Source organism: Metopolophium dirhodum, chromosome 9, assembly GCF_019925205.1.
Source record: "Metopolophium dirhodum isolate CAU chromosome 9, ASM1992520v1, whole genome shotgun sequence".
NCBI classification, from domain to species: domain Eukaryota; kingdom Metazoa; phylum Arthropoda; class Insecta; order Hemiptera; family Aphididae; genus Metopolophium; species Metopolophium dirhodum.
In genome coordinates this window covers 19,711,126-19,731,469 of record NC_083568.1, presented here as the reverse complement: position 1 = coordinate 19,731,469, position 20,344 = coordinate 19,711,126, and the positions used below count along the sequence as shown (strand labels likewise).

General features: G+C 29.7%; 1 protein-coding gene across 5 annotated transcripts; it reads right to left on the bottom strand.

The window, feature by feature from the left end:
• Positions 1–2,901: 2,901 nt before the first annotated feature.
• LOC132952446 (ABC transporter G family member 23-like) lies at positions 2,902–20,002 on the bottom strand. 5 transcript variants are annotated; one of them, XM_061024749.1, is made up of 17 exons: positions 16,528–16,945; positions 16,094–16,178; positions 15,249–15,412; positions 10,527–10,701; positions 8,901–9,033; positions 8,678–8,832; positions 7,876–7,983; positions 7,672–7,765; positions 7,051–7,203; positions 6,852–6,979; positions 6,359–6,575; positions 6,076–6,253; positions 4,409–4,524; positions 4,267–4,337; positions 3,961–4,049; positions 3,680–3,856; positions 2,902–3,527 (listed from the first exon to the last, which is right to left on the bottom strand). In XM_061024749.1, the coding sequence occupies exons 4-17, from the start codon at positions 10,667–10,669 to the stop codon at positions 3,208–3,210; spliced, it is 2,082 nt and encodes a 693-aa protein (XP_060880732.1). In that variant the 5' UTR covers positions 10,670–10,701; positions 15,249–15,412; positions 16,094–16,178; positions 16,528–16,945; the 3' UTR covers positions 2,902–3,207. The 5 variants fall into 5 exon arrangements, with proteins under 5 accessions (XP_060880732.1, XP_060880730.1, XP_060880733.1 ...); XM_061024747.1 differs by having other exon boundaries at positions 15,253–15,412; positions 16,528–16,944; XM_061024750.1 differs by lacking the exon at positions 15,249–15,412.
• Positions 20,003–20,344: the final 342 nt, after the last annotated feature.

The following is a 20,344-nucleotide window of genomic DNA, read 5'->3' as shown; positions in this document are numbered from 1 at the left end:
CGGGGTTTTATGACGCCTAGGCGCATAATCATGGTGGAATTTTTTTTGGGGGTGGGGTGGTTGGATACATTATGGTAAACAATAACATAAAACAAAAATTATATTTAATATAATAATAAATATTTACAGTCACATAATAATTATATGTACTATATTATATTATATTAAGCTGATAAAGAGTGGGTAGAACGGGTAGGTACTGAAATATAATATGCTGGGCATTATGGCTTATACATGTTCAGCACGCCACTGATTATAGGTATATGAATATGGTGATATAACGGTGTGTTTTTATGTATTTATTAGATATACCTACCTAACTTATTTATTAGTTGTCAAATTTTATTATTATTTAACATAATATTATCAGCTATCACATTCCTGTTGTACGCCTGACACGAGGAAAAAAAATAGAAATTACGACAGCGGTGTACCTAAAATAGTCTATCCACAACTCCGGGTGATCATATATTCATATAATATAATTTTGTTTTTATATATTTACACTATTTTGAGAACACCAAGGCCAGCTTTACGCGACACTACGGTTGAGTAATGCTTGAACTTTCCATCCTTGTTGCGTGATAATATTAATTGTATTCTCGAAATACTTCAACATAATAATTTAATGAATAATGTGATGTTATCATGTTACTTTTAGATGCGCAATAAATATAAAATAGATAAGTAAATATTAAACAAAATTATATAATTTAAATGATTGAAAAAATGAATTCAAATTTTCATTTGTAATGAATGTATTATTAAGTTATTTTAAAATTTGTTTTTATTCAAATAAATGTGGCATAATAATTTGAATATTTGTTATATTCACTCATAATCCAAAATAAAAATAAATCTAATTTGAAAATAGAAGTTTCCCAACTTTGAAATGTTGCGCGTGCTTGTACGAAGCACTATTATCCAGATTCTCGACTCACGTAAGAAAATAATAAACTTCGTCAATTGTCGCCTACCGACCTACCTATTGATAATTACGCTGGTATATTATGAAGTTTTTAGTTAAATAATAAATATGAGGAAGTGTTCAGTAGGATCGATTCAGGATACCCAAACAGGCAGACTGCAGCAATTCTCCAATTCTCCTCTGCTACAACAGTAGTGACTTGAGTGGATATATAACGTGGACGCCTCTACGCCTTACGTATAGAAATAGCCACTGTAAATTCGAATGAAGCAAGATGCCTTTTGACAATGCCGAAACGCTACAACCGTTACACCTATCATGAGTAAATACATCCTCGATGATAGCAACAACCAGCCAAGAGCGCGTGGTTTATGATTGACAAAATGGACGCCCGTCAGGTATTCTAAGCGACGGACGGGTATAATATATTATATTGAGGTGGGATTCCGAACGAATATTCATATTTTGTATTTCGTTCCATTCACAACCTTCAAACGATCAACATCGTTTTGGAGGAGTCGAAAAACAGGACTGTATCTGCAGACCCACAGAATGACCATGACCAGCCAACACGCGACGCTCTGATTGAAATATCAATTAGCAGACCGTTAACGTGAACTGATATTACAAAATAGCCGTTTTAATAGTCACTAGGTAAGTTACCGTAACTTGAGGTACTTAAGTTCGGTCTTTATATCGTCAACGCCGATGGTCGATATCACCTCCGTCACCACCAGTTACAAGCTGAACTGCTGCCATCGTGTAGAATCAAATTCAAGTTAACTTTCGGTTACTTCCCCTTAAGCAACCGTTTTCATCGATGGCGTCCATTTGCCATGACCTCAGATCATCGACGACCATCCATTTTATCAACAGCCGAAAGTATCAACCTCGACCATCAATGTCCACGAAGATTGCCCACACCTTTGATCTTACCACCACTCGGTGCACCCTTTAACATCCGTCTAACGCAATGTTCGGCTCCTCGTTCTACACATTGGCTCTTCCGCAAAGTCATGCGTGCATACTCAAGAGCAGGCATGTCAAACTCAAAGTATTAACTGGTCCAAATATATTTAATAGTTAACTATGCATATAAAAATGTATCGAAAAAAAACATTTCATAAAATTTTTTTATTTTATTCATTACTTTCAATACTATACAATACTTGTTCAATTTCAGTTTATCAGAAGCTAAGACAAAAAAGTAACATTATTTATATTGTATAGTATACACCTTTCACTAACGGAGTTGTGACAACTGACATGTAAGGAATATTGTAAAATTTTTTTATAATTTTTTTTTCTTCAATTTCATTAATATTGGTACCCAGCCCCAAGGGCCATAAAAAAACGGCTGAGGCCGAATTCGGCCTATGGGCCTCGTGTTCGACATGCCGGCTGCCCAGCTCAAGAAGGATAGGCTTGGACAATCCACCTAGTTGTGTTCGATAGAAATCATGGGAATCCCTGTATGATCGACCTCATCAGGTTCATCTTCACACGATAATTTATAAATTATAAACCATAACTCTAAATTCTAATCCACATAACTTGAAAATTCCTTGTGTTCCAATTCTGCTAGATAGAATATATAGTGTACTAGTGTTTGTGACTGCCTACCTTCTACTTAGTGGGAGATATTTTATATATTGTGTTCCTGCAGATACGGTCCATTTTCATTGGGACATAACTATCTATATCCGTAACAACATAAGAACCAATATAATAAAATAATTAGATTTATAATTTAGATACTTTAGGGCAGGGCTCATCATCTTTAAAGGAATATTGTTATGCTGCATTATTTGCTCCATTATTATGCTACATGTAATAAATTAAATTGTAGGTACACCTAAACAAATAGTGATGGATCACCAGACACTCAAAATGTTTAACGTGGCTCACTTGTTGGAAAAGGCTGGTGACCCCCTGCTTTGAGGTGTACTCAAATCAAGTAAAACTAATAATCATTAATCATCAATAAAGTTGTATAATTTGTTCAAAACTTATACTTATTGGTAGTTCTATAATCTATAATATATTATATGATGATATATATACGTATCGTGTATAATATACCTATAGGTTATAATGCATTATAATTATTAAATAATCAAGAAACTAATAAAAAACGATGAAAAAATGTCGGTAACCATAATTTTGAACAGTATTAAACATAACCTGCATCATTTTGACACAATATAATATAACGGACGTAATCTCTACTTGTAGGTACATGGCTTATAATACATTTATTTACATTTTATTTACAAATATTATTTGGTTACATTTCGTAAACCGTTGTTTTTCTTCACCACGATTATGGTAACCAACATAAATACGCCGATCCATCCGGATGCGGACAAAAATCCCTTGTAGACTGTCGGGTGCGTTATCGACCAATCCCTGGCGGATAGGGCTCTGAACGATTCTGTCGACAATGTGATCGGCAAAATCCATCCAACTGATCTCAATATCCAGTGCATGCCTTCCAGCGGCCATATCATCCCACTGAGCATGGCTAGAGGGAAGAAACTTCCCAAGCCCATAAACGTGGCAGACGTGTCGGTATTGCAGAACACCGAGACCATAAATCCTTTATAAAATAAAAAACAATAATCATGCTGAGTCATTGAGACCAGAACGTGTAGAATGCGGCTACGTAAGTACGTTTCCATCACCAGTAACCGCTTTTTTTCTGTACGGGTGTTCTGCCGTTTTATGTACAGTTATATAGTTTTCACTCACCGTAACACATGCCACTGGTCCCTGTCAAGAATAGCAACGATAGCGACCACACTAAACTCCCCACCATAGGATTATCGAAAAACACAAATAACACCAACATCATCAACGCCGTTTGAACGCTCAAAACTATGTACTGGACCACGATGTGAGACAATATCACTTCCGTCACCGTAACGCCTTGAAAACAATAAAGATTCGATAAGTCATATTAGATGCACAGGGCGGCGTTCGGACCGTTTACAATTTAGATATAATATGATTTTATTTTGAATAACTTATACCTGCAACGAGACTCCTCTCCAACAATCCTCCCATCTTTTCCATAAGTATCGCTCCCACGGTGAACACCATCGGGAGATAGAACTCGAATCTGTGGATCAAAATATTGCCATATTAAAAAGGTTATTGTACACCCAGTCATTAATTATTTTGGATTAGCGTGCTAGTTGAATAATACCACACAATGTACATAAGCACATTATTGGCTATATTGCTGTAATATTGTATATATCGTAAGAACACGTTGATCAGTGTGCGTTGCTGTTTAATTAGGTATTTATTTTTTAATAATATGAAAATAAACCAACAGCGATATGATAGCTGGAGCTGTGAAATGTCCAAAACTCGGGTTGTTGTCTCCGTAAATTGCGTCTTCCAACTAAACAGTACAGCGAAGAAACATATTATTATACTATTTAATGTCTAACAATTATTTACATTAAATATTACCTTAATCGGAATATCGGCCATCGCAACGGGCCATTTACAGTCTCTGAATACACTTTCTAGGAACATCACATATCTCGAAAGCATATCCCTTCGTAATAGGTTACTCACGTACTGGTCTGTAACAATGATGTAGAAAGATATTTATCGTTTTGATAAATAACAAATTGCGTACAATTAAAATTATATAAAATTAAAATACTTTGTAATGGCAACATGTTTAACTTTATAATACATTTTCTATCGGATAGAACCTTCCAAGTAAAAATAAACGGCTTCCTCTCATCAGTATTCAAGCAAGAAAATAGTGTACCTCAAGGTTCCACCATTTCAGTTACACTCTTTCTCATCGTCATCCACAACCTATGTGAAGAAATTAAATTCCCCGTAAAATCCACCTTATATGCCGATGATTTAAAAATTTGGTGCTGCGGAAAAAACACAAACAACATACAACACCCAATTTCAAAATACACTATCATCACTTGTAAATTTATCAGCTATTACTCGATACTGTTTCTCCGCACCAAAATCACAGAACGCCACACAACGTAAAAAGTATAATGCACTAGTTATAAAAATAAATAACGCAAATACACACTATGAAAATCATGAAAATCTTAGGAATCGTATTCGACACTAGATGCATTAGGAAGACGCACTTGTATGAACTTCTAAAAGACACGACACGTACAAATATTCTCAAATTATTCATGAAGTGAGTCTCCGGAGCATTTCGATCGAATTCCAATCCGAAGCCTACTCAATATTTCCCATACTCCACCTGACCACCTATAAGCCTAATAAGAAAAAAGAACGCCATGTTTTTATCCGCTAGATGGGCCCAGAACAACCTCGCTTTCCATCAAGGTTTTCTAAGCATACTTCAAATCAACAGTATTGATTTTTCCAGGATCATCAGACACAAACTCCCCATCAACCCTCCGTGGATAATGGATATAAATATATATGTCGCACTGTTAATACTACCCAAAGGTGAAATTATACCCATCGTATATAGAAACGAAATACAAACAATTCTCGACGAGTACCCTTAGTACCTATACTAAGTTTTTCACCGATGGATCCAAAATGGATGCCGGAGTAGGAGCTGCGGTGGTATACAACGAAAAAAACGAAACTTCTTACAGAAAAGCACATTATAAACCAGTAGCAGCTTATATGTGGTCAACCTGCCACGCCAAACTTAACGAAATAAAAAATACAGTCCTCCCATGGCCAACCATACCACTATCCAGATGAAAGGAAGTAATCCTAAACAGATTACAAATCAGCCTGGTTGACTCACAGACACCTTATGAACGGAAATGAACCAGACTTATGCCAAACATATTGTAGAGAAATTATTACGGTCAAACATATAATTTTACACTGCCGTAACTTCAGAAACATTAGAGCCCAGCTTGTAATTCCAGAAAACCTTTATAAAGCACTAAATCGGATCCAGACAACCCAAAAAAATCTCAAATATCTAAAATTAACTAAATTGTACAACCCAATTTAAAATATTATATTTACTGTATCATAATTGTGCTGTAAACCATTGTAGATAACTTATTAATGTATAATTTCATAAGCCAATAACTATTTTTGTTGCGGCTTTAATAAATAATAAAATAATAATAATAATATACTAGGTATGTACTTACTGGACATGTCTTGCCATATATTGACATCACTGATATTTAAGGTCCTTTCGGTTACATTTTCGGGCATTTTTATTCGTGCGCCGAGCGATTCTGAATAACCTTCTTCGAAATATAACACTCCCCAAACCTTATTCTTCTTGACGGCAAATTTCGCTTCGTCCAGAGAATCGTACTCTATCTGATTTATCAATTATACATATTGTTATTTGGCTTTTTTTTATCAACATTGGCAATAGTTAACTAATAAGTAAAAATTACTATAGTTTTAAATTTTAATACTAACCAATTTGTAACTTTTATCCTTCAAGTTTTGTAAATATCGACAACTTAGCGGTATACTGAAATTGCATCCACTTGACGGATAATTACTGCAACTTGACATACCGTTTTTAAGCTCTTCGTTGACCACTCCTAGTTTCAATCCTTGGGGATCACGACCAATGCAGGTGCAAAATAAATAGCATTGCACAACAGGCAAGATCATTAGGAAACACATAATCCTACACAAAATTAACACACAACGATATTAATGTGTATTAGTTATTTTTTAATTACTTTTATATATAACAGTAAATTATATAACTAACGTTGTATGCCTAACGTTGCGACCGCTGTTACGGTATAAATAATATTTTATGGTTTTATCATATGAATGGTAAAAACACAAGAGACATTTTGTTTATGATTACTATAAAAATTGCAATTATTGAACTGTGGTGAGTGATTAAGATAACTATACGTCTATATAGGTACCTATTAAGATATTTAGTACTCACGGTATATTTCTTTTCATCCAGTAAAAGTTTTTTAATAATTGTGCTAAAATTCTCGATTTTGAACAAATATTATCTGGTTTCAGTGGTGTCAATGGTTTTTTATTTGGTACAGGATATGTTTCAATATTCTAAAAAATAAATATAAATTATTAATAAATAATTACTATAGTTATAACTAAACATAATAATTCTGACATACACAATTTTCATCTTCTCTGTCCATAATGGTGCTTCTAGTTTGGCGTTTGCTAAGCTCCAGAAAAGCTTGTTCCAAAGTTGAGCAGTTGTGTTTTAAAAGAAGTTGATTGGGAGATTCTTCAGCTAACAACGTACCATCTCGCATTAACCCAATCTGTAAACAAACAATTAAGTTAAACTAAATATTAAGTAAAATATTAGAATCTATACACACAAATAAAAAATACTCATAAAAAAAAAAAAAAAAAAATTTATTATTAATATATTATTTTAATAATAATATTACAATTTTAACAAATATTCGTCCCCCTCTTCTCCTCCGATTATTTTAAAAAGTAGGTAGGTATGTACTACAGAGAATTTTCAATTTTGACCTCCCAAAAGTACCAATTAGATACAATTTTCTACCATAAATCTCCCGGCTCTCAAAGTTGATGATCAGTGCATTTTTTTTACTAAAATATTAGTGTCTTTAGACACAAAAATAAAAAATATAAAACACACATCAGAATCTAAAATTATCAATCGATATTTGTTATAACCCCCCTGTATATTATATCATAATATACATATTCTGTTTGCATACTTGTTTAAACGTTTGCATAATTAATGATTTACCAACCGTATGTGCTTGTCTGGCTTCTTCAATATAATGTGTGGTAATCACAACAGTTTTATTTCCATTAGCTGTCATGTCTAGAAGATGTTGCCAAATGCTACAAGAATACAATAGGTAATTTATTACAATATAAAATACAAATTAAATAAAAATGAAGAAAATGGCATTTTTATTGACATTTTATTTATGTAGATTGTAGGTATTTACCTAGCACTCAGCACTGGATCTACACCTACGGTAGGTTCGTCTAATATAAGAAGTTGAGGGTCGTGAAGCAATGCAACCGCGAAAGACACTCTTCTTTCTTGACCACCACTAAAAAATAATATTATATATACTATAGCTGTCTATAAAGTATAATACGTGCTAAAGCTATAAATAAGTTTCTATTTAAATACCTAAATATGCATATTTATATATATTTTTTTGACATTTTATGTCTGCTTTGGCACATAGAATCGAAATCGAAAAACGTTACTTTACGAAAAAAATTGCTAAATATCATTTTTATCATACGAGATTTGAACTGCGTAACCACCGTTACCATAGCAACTGATATTGCCATAGCAAACATTGTTGCCAAAACAACCACCGTTTCCATAGCAACCGATATTGGCATAGCAACAACCGTTACCATAGCAACGGATATGTTGCTATAGCAACCCCAGTTGACATAACAACAGATGTAACTATAGCAACCAAAGTTGGCGATCGTTGCCGACTGGCTAATTGTATACCAATAGCAGTCGAGTCTTTATTATTTTTTTTTTTTATCAATTGCTATATAAATATTACCTAGGTATGTGCTACTTATGATAGCAAGGACAACAAAGACATAAAATGTTGTACTTCATTGAAGACTCGTATGCAATATGATTTAATTTTTTGATCGGTTTTTAAAAACATAGCGATATAATAATCAATCTTAAAAATTAAAATTATAATTATTTGAATACTCAATACTGTGATAGCAATATGCATAAGCAATATAATACATGTTTAAATTTACCTTAGTCGACTAACAATATTATTTTCATGAGGTAGTTCTAAAAATTTCAATAGTTCATATGTTCTGGTTTCTATTTGTTTATGACTCATACCAAATAAACGGCCATAATAGGTCATTGTTTCTTTAATACTAAACTCTTGGTACAGAGCGAGTTCCTGAAAAAAAAATTAACAAAACACTTTAATAAATATATCTACGCCTAAAATATTTTAACAACAATTACTTGAGGCATGTATCCGATGTTGGACTTCGTCCTAGCTTTGACTTGTATATCCCCAGCATCGAGCTGACACCGTCCAACCATGCAGCTGAGTAAGGTAGTTTTACCACAACCACTGGGACCGAGAAGACCATATCTATATGAACCAAATTAATCCAATAAATCATACAACTCATATGGGTATAATTTATTTACAAACATTTTGTTATAAATATAATTGAGGACCGTAATTTGTTTATTAATTTTTAAGTATTTGTATAGTGATTTGAGCCTAATATCCAGCCATAAACAGTTAGGAACCTTCTACTTTCTCAATTTTAATTATACAGATAATTATATATTTTATTTTTTTAATATTTTTACTAGATGTTGGTCTGTATTTACAAAAATTCGGCAGTTTTTCTGGTTGGCGTATGAATATAATATAATTAAGTTTTATCCATATTAAATATCATCCTCATTGCATACAGTCACACAGATGATGTGTAACATTAAGAGTTTTCTATGTAATCTCAATGATTGCCTAATGGGTTAAAATATGGTATTTATGTTTAGCAATAAAATATTTAATATTACCATACATATATATAACTTATTTATTACGTATACAATATACACTATACACATATTATATATAACTCCTAGATGGTTAAAGTTAAATTATAATCATATCCTTATCATACTAATCTAATACCTAACCTAACCATATTATACAAGCCAAAAATCAAACATAATATTTCCACCAATCAGTGTTATATTTAATTGTTACACTTGAAAATTATTCTAATCAACTGCTATTCCAAATGTGTATTGTTTTATTATCTGAAGTTAAATGAGATTGTTTAAGATTTTTTTAAATTACATTGTCTTTGTATCAACTTTATTAAATATACCTACTTTTTAGATTTTATGGTATACAGTATAAAACGTTACTGATAGGTATAGAAAGTTTACATAATTAGTAAAGACATTATGATGTACAACATATATTTGTATTATGGCATCGCATCAATGACCCTGATGTATGGTTAAATAGTAATCGCCTTTCTCCGGCTATGATATAAGATATAGATATGTTCGACACAACACAAAAATTGTTGATTAATATAATATTATATAGGTACTTATATATTACGATAGGTAACGAGATTTGTTCCCAAATCAGCGAACACCGTTCTGTATTACCTACTAATTATTATTACTATGAAAGTAAGATTCAAAGTACTTTTTTTAAATAGCAACAGGTAATGTATTTTTTTTGATTTCACTCAGAGTTTAATATTAAAATAAATGTGTAGTGTGTGCATTGTCATTATTTGTTTTAATTTTTACATAACTGCAGAATATTTAAATAATACCTAAGAATACCTAGGTTTTAGATACAACATCCACTATAATATAGATGAGTTCAGTTCTTAGCTAGGTTCGTCGGTTTCGTCACAATTATAACTATATCCGGTATTATGGCTACATAATAAGTTATTTAAAACAAATCGAAACTAATAGTTTTTTAAGTATAAGGTGTATGGCAAGTATGGTAACATAAAAATAAAAATATTCGATAAAAATGTTTAGTAATCTCATAATATTTGTATTTTGAACTTTTTTATTTATTATTTATTTACTCACATAGTTCCTTCGGGTACAGTCATGTTGAGGCCTCTAAGAACGACACTGTGAGGATTGTATCTCTTGTATGCGCCTCTGACCATAATAGCTGGTGGGTTATCGCTTCCATACTTGTCACTTAGAGCCATTCCGGGTGATTCCATTTTTAAACAATATTATACTATCAACTCATCACCTAAAATAAAATTAATCGTAAAGGTATACATTTTTCAATTTTTGTATGCGTTTAAAAAATATAAATAAATATTAAAATTATGATACAAACAAACATTCACAATATTACAATATTATTTTCGTATTATTAAACAGTACCCTTTTCAGTAAACCTCCAGATAGAGCGACTTCAACGTCTAATATTTTCGTCTTCATTATTAATTTAAAATGTTCGTCACATTATGATGTTAAGTACTAATTTAGTGCTTAATACTTATTGTTTATCAATCATATAATTATTTAAGAATTAGTCAAACATGTAGTAGGGAGGAGTAGAAATTTCATATTTATTTACTGCTCCCCGTCGAGATATTAAATAATCATAATTTAATATCTAAATTAATGGTTGAGCATTATCTACGTAGTTCTAATATACACACACATCTATAGAGTCTAAAGCTTTTAATGAGCAATTTTTAATAAAATATTTTAATATGTACATTTTCACAACATTTACTTCATTAATATTCTTAAAATTTTCTTTGTCACTTCAAGCCGAATCATTGAGAAACGACGTGAGAATTATTATGACGTATAATTTCAGAATTTCTACAGTTAGTATAGTTGCGCAAACTCCACCGGAGGTTCGCATTATGCACAGGTAATCACTAGGATTAATTCAATTGAAATTTCTTAAACACATCCAAGGCTGTATATTATCAAAAACAACGCACGCGTAAATTTGTAATATTTTAATTTGATACCTGATATACCTAATTATTAAAAATAAATTCAATATCAATTAACCTTTTTATTTTGTACATTTATAACAGCTACCGGCTATATTTAGTACCTATATAATGCTTTAAATGTAAATATGTTATTATCTGAGGGTCCTGCAGTGTTAGTGGAGAAGCTTGTGGACAAAAATAAGAATCTAGAAATTATTCAACATTTTTTTCGGAATTAAAAAGGCATTTTTCAAATAGATTTAATCGATAAAACCATACTACGAAATAAAAATAATATTTTACTGCAATAAAATAATGCTAAATTTCAATTGAATAAAAATGCCAAGTACCTACCTACCTCAATATGAAGTATGTTAAACTATGTACTAATTTAATTAAAAAACGCGATTACTCCTATTAAATGAAAAAAAAAATATTACGTTATGAACATATTAACATCTATTACTGTGTTGCCTAAATGTGTATTCACAAATTACATATTATAATTTATGAGGAAAAATCTACACTAATAGTTATTAATCTGCAAATAATAAAAATGCACGCCTATTTATATAATTTAATTAATATAAGTAGGTACTCAGATTTAAGTTTTTATAAAAGACATATTCACTGTTTTGTTGCTATAATTCGTCCTATTTTGTAGTATATACTATTGATACCTATACCTATTCGGTTAATATTTTATAAATTTTACTTATTTAGTGACTAAACGATAGTATAGGTACATACGGCATATACCTACATGAATATATAGTATATAGTACATACAAATAAGATACACCATAAGTCTTCCAAAAACTGTACATTCTCCTTCTCTGTACCTATTCTATGATGTGTTACTATGTAAATTAAACTTATCAAACTACCACTGCAGGACCCCTCCAGAGTAAGTGGACCCTATAAATTTCCTGTTTCATTAAATATTCGCATCGCCTTCCCATCCACATTACGAGTTTGCTAATGACATATTTACCTAGATATATTAAATTTAATATTAAATACCTATTGGATTTTAATATATTATATAATATTATAGTGATGAATGATGGTTTATGGTTTATTTTTTAACGATAGGTATTTTAAACATAAACAAACATTATTATGATATTAAATAACTAAATGTATAATTCGTAACTGAATGTGAAATAAAATAATATTTAATTTGAATATCGTTGATTAGTAGATATTTAATGTGCAGTACTTATTTTTAATATAAAATCATATAAATAAAAAATATCAGCCAATGGCCTAGAATCCGAAGATTATCCTAATAAAAACGTCATTGAACACGTAGGTGCCTAAACAATATTTGCATGCCAAAAATCCTACTATTAGAATAGATTCACTTATTAAACTAAAAAAATGCTTTTATATTAATTTATGAATATTGGTATAATATATTTTGTTCTATTGATTATTACGTTTTACGACTCAACGAGAACAAAAACTCGCAATTTTATGATTTTACCGAATGAAACAATCTATGCGTTAGATAGGTTGTCGATTTTTACATTGATATTTATAATAATTATGCATGTCACATGTACAATACGTGTATGACGTCATAAAGCATTGTATACATATTTTGTTAATCGAACTCGAAGTCAGTTTGAATGTAAAAAATACTATTATTATTATTATTTCATTTTGTATTTCACATAAGTATTCACTGACATATTATTATCGTTCTGTATTGAAGTTCTTAAAATACATTTCGAGGACTCAAACGAAAGGACTCTAAATCCATTGCTAAACAAAAATTTACTTTATTGTTTAATGTTTTCAACTTCTTCGAGTTGACGAATAGGAAAAATGCATAAAATTAAAAGATAATTTACCGTATACGAATCTTAAATACGTTCTCAATTAAAATGTTCTCATCTAATTTGCGCACTCCATACTACCCATCGATATTTAATTGACATTTGGAATGAAGAGTTTAGCAAAATACGATAAATTACACGGACGATAGGTATCACAAAACCGTGAAGAACTTAGAAGTTTGAAAATTTCATACTTAGTCCTCTTTCTTTATATTATAGGGAATGAATCAAAATACATTTTAAAATAACTACTCGTATATTATACCTAAATAAGACTTTAATTTTTATAGATCAATTTTAATTCAATTTAGTGTTATGTAAGTTAGGTAGGTACCTACTATAAATCATTTTTTGTTTAGTATCGTTTAATCTGCCGTGTATCATTATAATTCCAACAGCAATTTGATCGCGTATAATACAGCACATTAGAAAAACATTTGAAAATTATTATATTTATTATTATAATATACGCACAAATCGTTATTGAATATTGAATAATAATAATATTCCGCGTACATACAACATATTATTCTATTCGTTTCGATATACATCAAATGTGACGATGAATGTCAATAATGTACTACCTATTGTACTGTTGAACTATAAAACCACAACAACTGTAGGTATACACATAATATTATATAGGTACAGGAATAAAATAAAATGAGACATATAACTCAAGGAAAAAAACTAGTATTTTATATCTTGTTTTAATATTACGAGTAGGTACCTACCTACACACATACACACACACGATGGTATTTTTTATATTATTATTATTATATATCCTGGTATACGGAATGATTTCTGAGTGAAAGTGGTCAGCGCGTAAGAAACCAGTTGGGTGCTCATAACAACCACGTCCGTTACATAATTGTGTACAAAATATCCAGAGAGCAAGTGACCTAATATTAACAAACTCGATCGGGTTATTGAACACACGGCGGTTCCGACTTTTGATGAGAATTTCCGGTATCCGATTATGATTTTAATACACGATATTATTTAATTATTATTATAGTATATGTGTATATGCCAACCTATAATTAAACATTTTAAACGCTGTTACCGCACTATTATATATTATGTTATTGAATAATAATATCATATTCGAGCTCTATGAGCGTGTGTTTAGAAGATTATCGTATATCTTAATCATTATTAAGTTAAACGCAGACCTAATGTAGAATTCGTATAAATGATAAAATGCACGAATAGGTACTCGATTGATTTGGAAAACGTTCAAGATTTATGTTATTCAATCTACCGAAGCGTCGTTCATGTTTAAGAATTTATGATATTGTGACAATATTTTTTTGCTATCTATAATATACACGAGTTGAATATGAACGAGATGTTTTAATTATGATTTTGATAGACTATAGTAATCGTTCAGTGTATACGTATTCGCTAAAGTTTAGGAAGACTTTACGGTTTAGAATACGTGTATGAGATCCAAGTGCGATCTGAACCGAAGTATAGTGACGTCTAGTAAATATTGCAAGCATAATATAAATTGTATAATATACAGTACCTAGTACCTACCTATAAATTCCTAATGTGTACAATTAATGTGAAACCATTCATGATTTTGTACGATTATCATCATTGTTTTATACTTTTATATATTTAGGATAAATTAATCGTATTTATTATCTGTTGATATATTATAATACATTTATGTGTGAATTAATTAATTTAAAGTACCTACTATAAAACTCTAAAAAGAAAACATTATATTTTACAAACTATTCATAGATACTCCAAATGCCAAAAAGAAATTCAATTTATTCAAAGTAAAAACACTAAAAAAATAATAAGAGACAACATTGTATTTACTTATCAAAAACAGACGTCAAAATTATTGTAAAACTTTTTATAAACAGTTCAATATTAAATTACTATTATCGATAATCATTATTTTAGCATGAAAAAACAGCCTGCAAAATATAATTTTAACGGTTTAAAATAAGTTAATTAAAATTATTACTTACGTACCATTAAAGGGTGGAACAAGTAAGAAAGATCGTCCGGATTACACGTGTGTCTTACAAGACTAGAATACGTATACTGTGATACATGTGACGGGATAACCAACTGTTGATGGTAGCTCGGAATAATGACGTAACCCTTTTACCGCGTCCTTCTTAAGGTAGTTCTGTTATAAACACAAGGAAGGGAGATAGTAGGAAATATTTCTCGTCTTAACGCAAAAGGCGCAGTATTTACAATCAGGACATTGCAATTTGCAGGGGACTATGATAACATAATATAGGTATTAATAATGATACATGGTCAGTTAACAACTTAACAGAGTCCATGGACTTAAGTTCAGTTACGTTTCAGATAAATCTTATATCGAATAATAAATTATACCGATCAATTATCTTATTTTCTTTAATGTTGACCCTCCGTCAATATTTTGATTTAGATCATACAAATATTAATTATTTTTTATACAAGTAAAAATATCAATTATTTTTAATGTAAGTAAAAAAAAACCAATACATAAATACATAATATATGCGAGTGCAAATTGTACGTGTATGAGTGAAATTTAGGGGGAGGGATTGGGTGTCTTTATAAATTAACCCTTAGAATTATAATATTATAAATTGTAATTTACTATAATTATATACTACAAGCACAAATATCTGAAAATTTAATCATTTTTCTTATGACATAAACAAAATATAATATCTCACCATTATTACCGTGCATATTATATATTATTAAAAAATTATAATATCTGCAATCAATTAACGGGTTTACGTATAAAATGTATCAATTATTTTTTGATTATTATTTATTAGTGTATAACATATTTCATATTGCTTACCATTTTCACGTCTTAACAAATCATTTTTACCATCACTTATCATCACTCATCAAATGATCATCGGGTCCCGAATACTAACAGAAATCTAAGTATTTAAAAAAATAATAAACTGTTTTGGAGGATATTAAATATAACCAATTAATAAGTAACAATAGACAATATTCTACAATACTATACGTCATGTCAAAAATTGTTTAGAGTTATGTAATCCAATAAATACCATTGTGATACAGTAATTACATTTTTATCATTCATTTTTAAATGTGATAAATACATTGATTAATAAATAATAATAAAAGAAAAAAACTAAGATATTAACAGATTGGTTACTTCTGCAGTATGGCGACCGGCTAGTGTCTTCAAATTAAAAAGCGCTCGAAAGTCGATTGTATGCAATGAATACGAAAATCAATACAACGTAGTTAATATATTACCCAAAAATGGTCGAAATGTTGAAAGAAGTCGATGACACTTGTGAGATGAGTTTCTCCGTCGATTTTTTGTATTTCTCGAAAGCTACTGCTTGGAACTTCGAAAATTAAAGATTTGTTAAATGTAAAACGTCATGTTTATGATCTCAGTATAATATGGTCGATACATATACAACTGTATATTTACTTAAGCTTAATTCACTATAATTAGCTACATCTGATTGTTTTTCATCAGTTACTAGGTGGTTTATAATATTATAATTTTCGTCGGTGCTTAGACATTTTCCTTTTGACATAGTTATATCATTTGCAAGTTGGCAACTAACTTACTATACACTGTAATGCGCACAAGACACAACAGTACAACACTGTGGGTACTTACTACCGCAAGGACCTACGTCCTACCTACTAGAAGTTAAAACACTACACAAACAATACTGTACACGCAACAAAGCTACAGAGGTTTTAGGATAACTAGTTTAAAACTCCTAGTCGAAAGATAACAAAATATAATCAACGGAACATAATAATATGTGCCTATTAAAATTAATAATGATACGAAAATCAATTAAATATTTATAATATGGTACACACAGATGCACAGTCATACAGTAATACACTTATACCCATATTGTATTATTATATTCATTAATAATTGTTAAATGTTAAATTTATTTATCTGTATTATTCTCTATCTGTTTAAACGCACCTTGTTATTATGCTTGTTTAAAACTGTTATCGGTCTCTAGCCCGTTTAAACTAATAAAATAAATATAATAAATAAATTATGATTTATAACCGTACAAATATCTGAATTAAAATACACACATAAGAGGTTTACAGTTTTTAAAATAGTATATAATATATTCTATTTAATACGTGTAAAACATAGGTACATAGTAATATTGTAAAAGAGATGATATCATAGGGTACTTCAAAGTTTTTTTTTTTATTATTAAAAGTAACTGCGCACATAATATATATATAATGAATTTTTTATGTATATAAAAGTATACAAATAATACAAAAAAGCCACAAAACAGAAGAGGGGAAAGTTGTCCAACTGCTTACATGTGTAGAAATATTATATGAAATAAATTATGTCATGGTTCAACCATATTATCGTACAACTTGTACAAGATTAACTCTATTGGTTCAAAATCTTCGAATATTCTGAAATGCTTGTTTTTGGCAGCTAAGCATTAAGTATGATACGGGCCAAGTATAAAAACACATAAATAGACAAACATTGCAAATACCTACCTATAAGGCTTTGTGATTTACTGACAATTTTAAAAGTGACCTCTTAAAATTATCTGTGTCGAATCTTCAATCTGTACTGAACTCTTGGAGCATTCCTACCCAAAAACTATACACTGATGCATTATAAAAACAAAACGTCATGTTATTGTAAAACCCACATACACACAAACACACATAACATATAGGCATATGAAAAATAGCTACTAATCTACAAAAAAAAATCTAAAAAAAAACGATCACATATGTAGGTAATTAATGTATGCACGGTGTGCCTTATAATAATATAAAAATAATTATACTTATAGGATACTTCAGATTTTTTAGACTGAATGTCCTGCTATAACTACCTATATAACTTATGATTCTTAAACAATTGGGTAAAGAACCCTATAACCTTGGGTAGAGATAAATATTTATATATCGCATAAATATGTGTAAAAATATTAGGTAGGCCGTTCTAAGACACTCAGCTGTCCTTGAAACAAACAGAACTATTTAAATGCATTGGACTATTGGAGACTGGAGTATATGAATAGATACTTTTAGAAAGTTTATCCTTGAGATCTATGAGACAGGTACCTACCCAAAATAATCGTTGATAAACTTCCTATATTAAAAATATTAAGCCAGGAACGAATTGGTGTATCGCATGGTCATAATAAATAATAATATATAATACGCAACGTTAAGGTTACATTTCGTATTGTTGTTTACGATTACGATTGATACATTGTACGTACATGGGTAAATAAACAACTGAAGACTAAATGACCTATACCCACAGTGTACCTAAACATAAATCCAATATATATATATATTATATATAGACATATATAGTATATACATATCATTCATTGTATAGTTACATGTTTGATGTTACTGATTCTATATTTATAAATTTATATGCAAATGTGACTGACCACAGTTAACAAAACAGTAAACACATAAGTAATTAAATATGCACATGCAATGGCGTATCCAGGATTTTAAAATGGAGAGAGGGGAGCAAAGCCAAAATATTTAAAGAAAAATACTCAAAAATGTACAATAATAATTTAATTTTATATTGTTTCAATGTTTTGATGCGGCCACTGCCTCCTATGGCAGCCATTGGGTACATGGCTTGGTGTTATTAGCTGATGTGATATAATGGTAATAAAATATTTAAAAATATCTGTAGTATATCTTTTTTGAAATTAACTTTCATTTTAATAATAAATTCGAGTATGTAAAAGTTATAATATAATTAACTATAATAAATTATAAGTTATTATCATGGTTTTGAATAAAGAAATTTTTTTACTACGTATGGTTAATTTTTTTAGTAAAAATATAAAAACGGGCTAAGTACTAAGTAGGTAATTGCTCTGCTGTACGCCTGTACAGTGGGTGTCGAGTGTACCTCGTCATTTAGTAAGTCACTGTGGTGCATAAGTCAAATTTGAATTCAATGATAAATAGTTTGCATTTGAATAACGTTTCTGAGTAAAGGTTGTCCATGTATCGTCTAAGTTTATGGTAATATTTTATGATATATATATCATATATATTGCTATTAAAGTAAGTAATTAATTTAGTAACGCAGTAGGTTGATTTTTTTTTAAATGTTATTGTTTGTGAAATATATTAATATACGTTAAAAGTTTTAATTGCCCACGAATAATATTTTAAATTATAACATAATGACTGAAATCGTTTAATTACCTATCTAATTTCGTCCAAATTTTAACTTAAAATATCTATAAAAAAAATTGTGTTTATTATTTTTAGATTGTTTGGTTATAGTATTGAGTAATTATTGATGTATCTCATTATTTAAATTAGGTATCTACTTTGAGATGCAATATTTAAACATAATTTATTCATAAATAATAAATATAACTGTGAAATTCTATATAAGTGTACAATAATAGGTAAATGTACCTACCAACAATGATATTGCACAAATACAAAGATTAAAAAAAAATCATAATCGATGTATATATAAAACATAAATATATACAATTATATTATATTATATTTGATTGGTTAGTATTAAGATTTAAGACTATAGAAATATGACAGCATTGATAATTATTTAAAATAATGGTAATACCAATATAATGATGGAATTTTCTTCTTCAGTTGTTCATTCATTTGCACTGTGTTTTTAATATTCACATTAAAAAATAGATTGAACGTGCAAGTTGTTCACTTGGCGGTGCGTTTAACTAAACTGATCTTACTTTGTAATACAACTGTATACCGAATACATTAAATAAATGTATAATGAGATGTAATAATTGTTGTTATTATTATTATTTATATAACCTATTGAGTTATTAGTTATTACTTATTACCATTATTCATCATTAGATACCGGGAATTATATTATGCATTTGCATGTTCATACCTACTAAGTGTATGCACGATCATGAGGGTTTGAAATATGGGCGTTTCAAATCAAATTGATTTCATAGACCAAATTTTATTTTGAATATGGATTTAATCTTAAGGGTGTATATAATATATAAATATATATATAATATATATACTTATATCATACTATTTTATTATT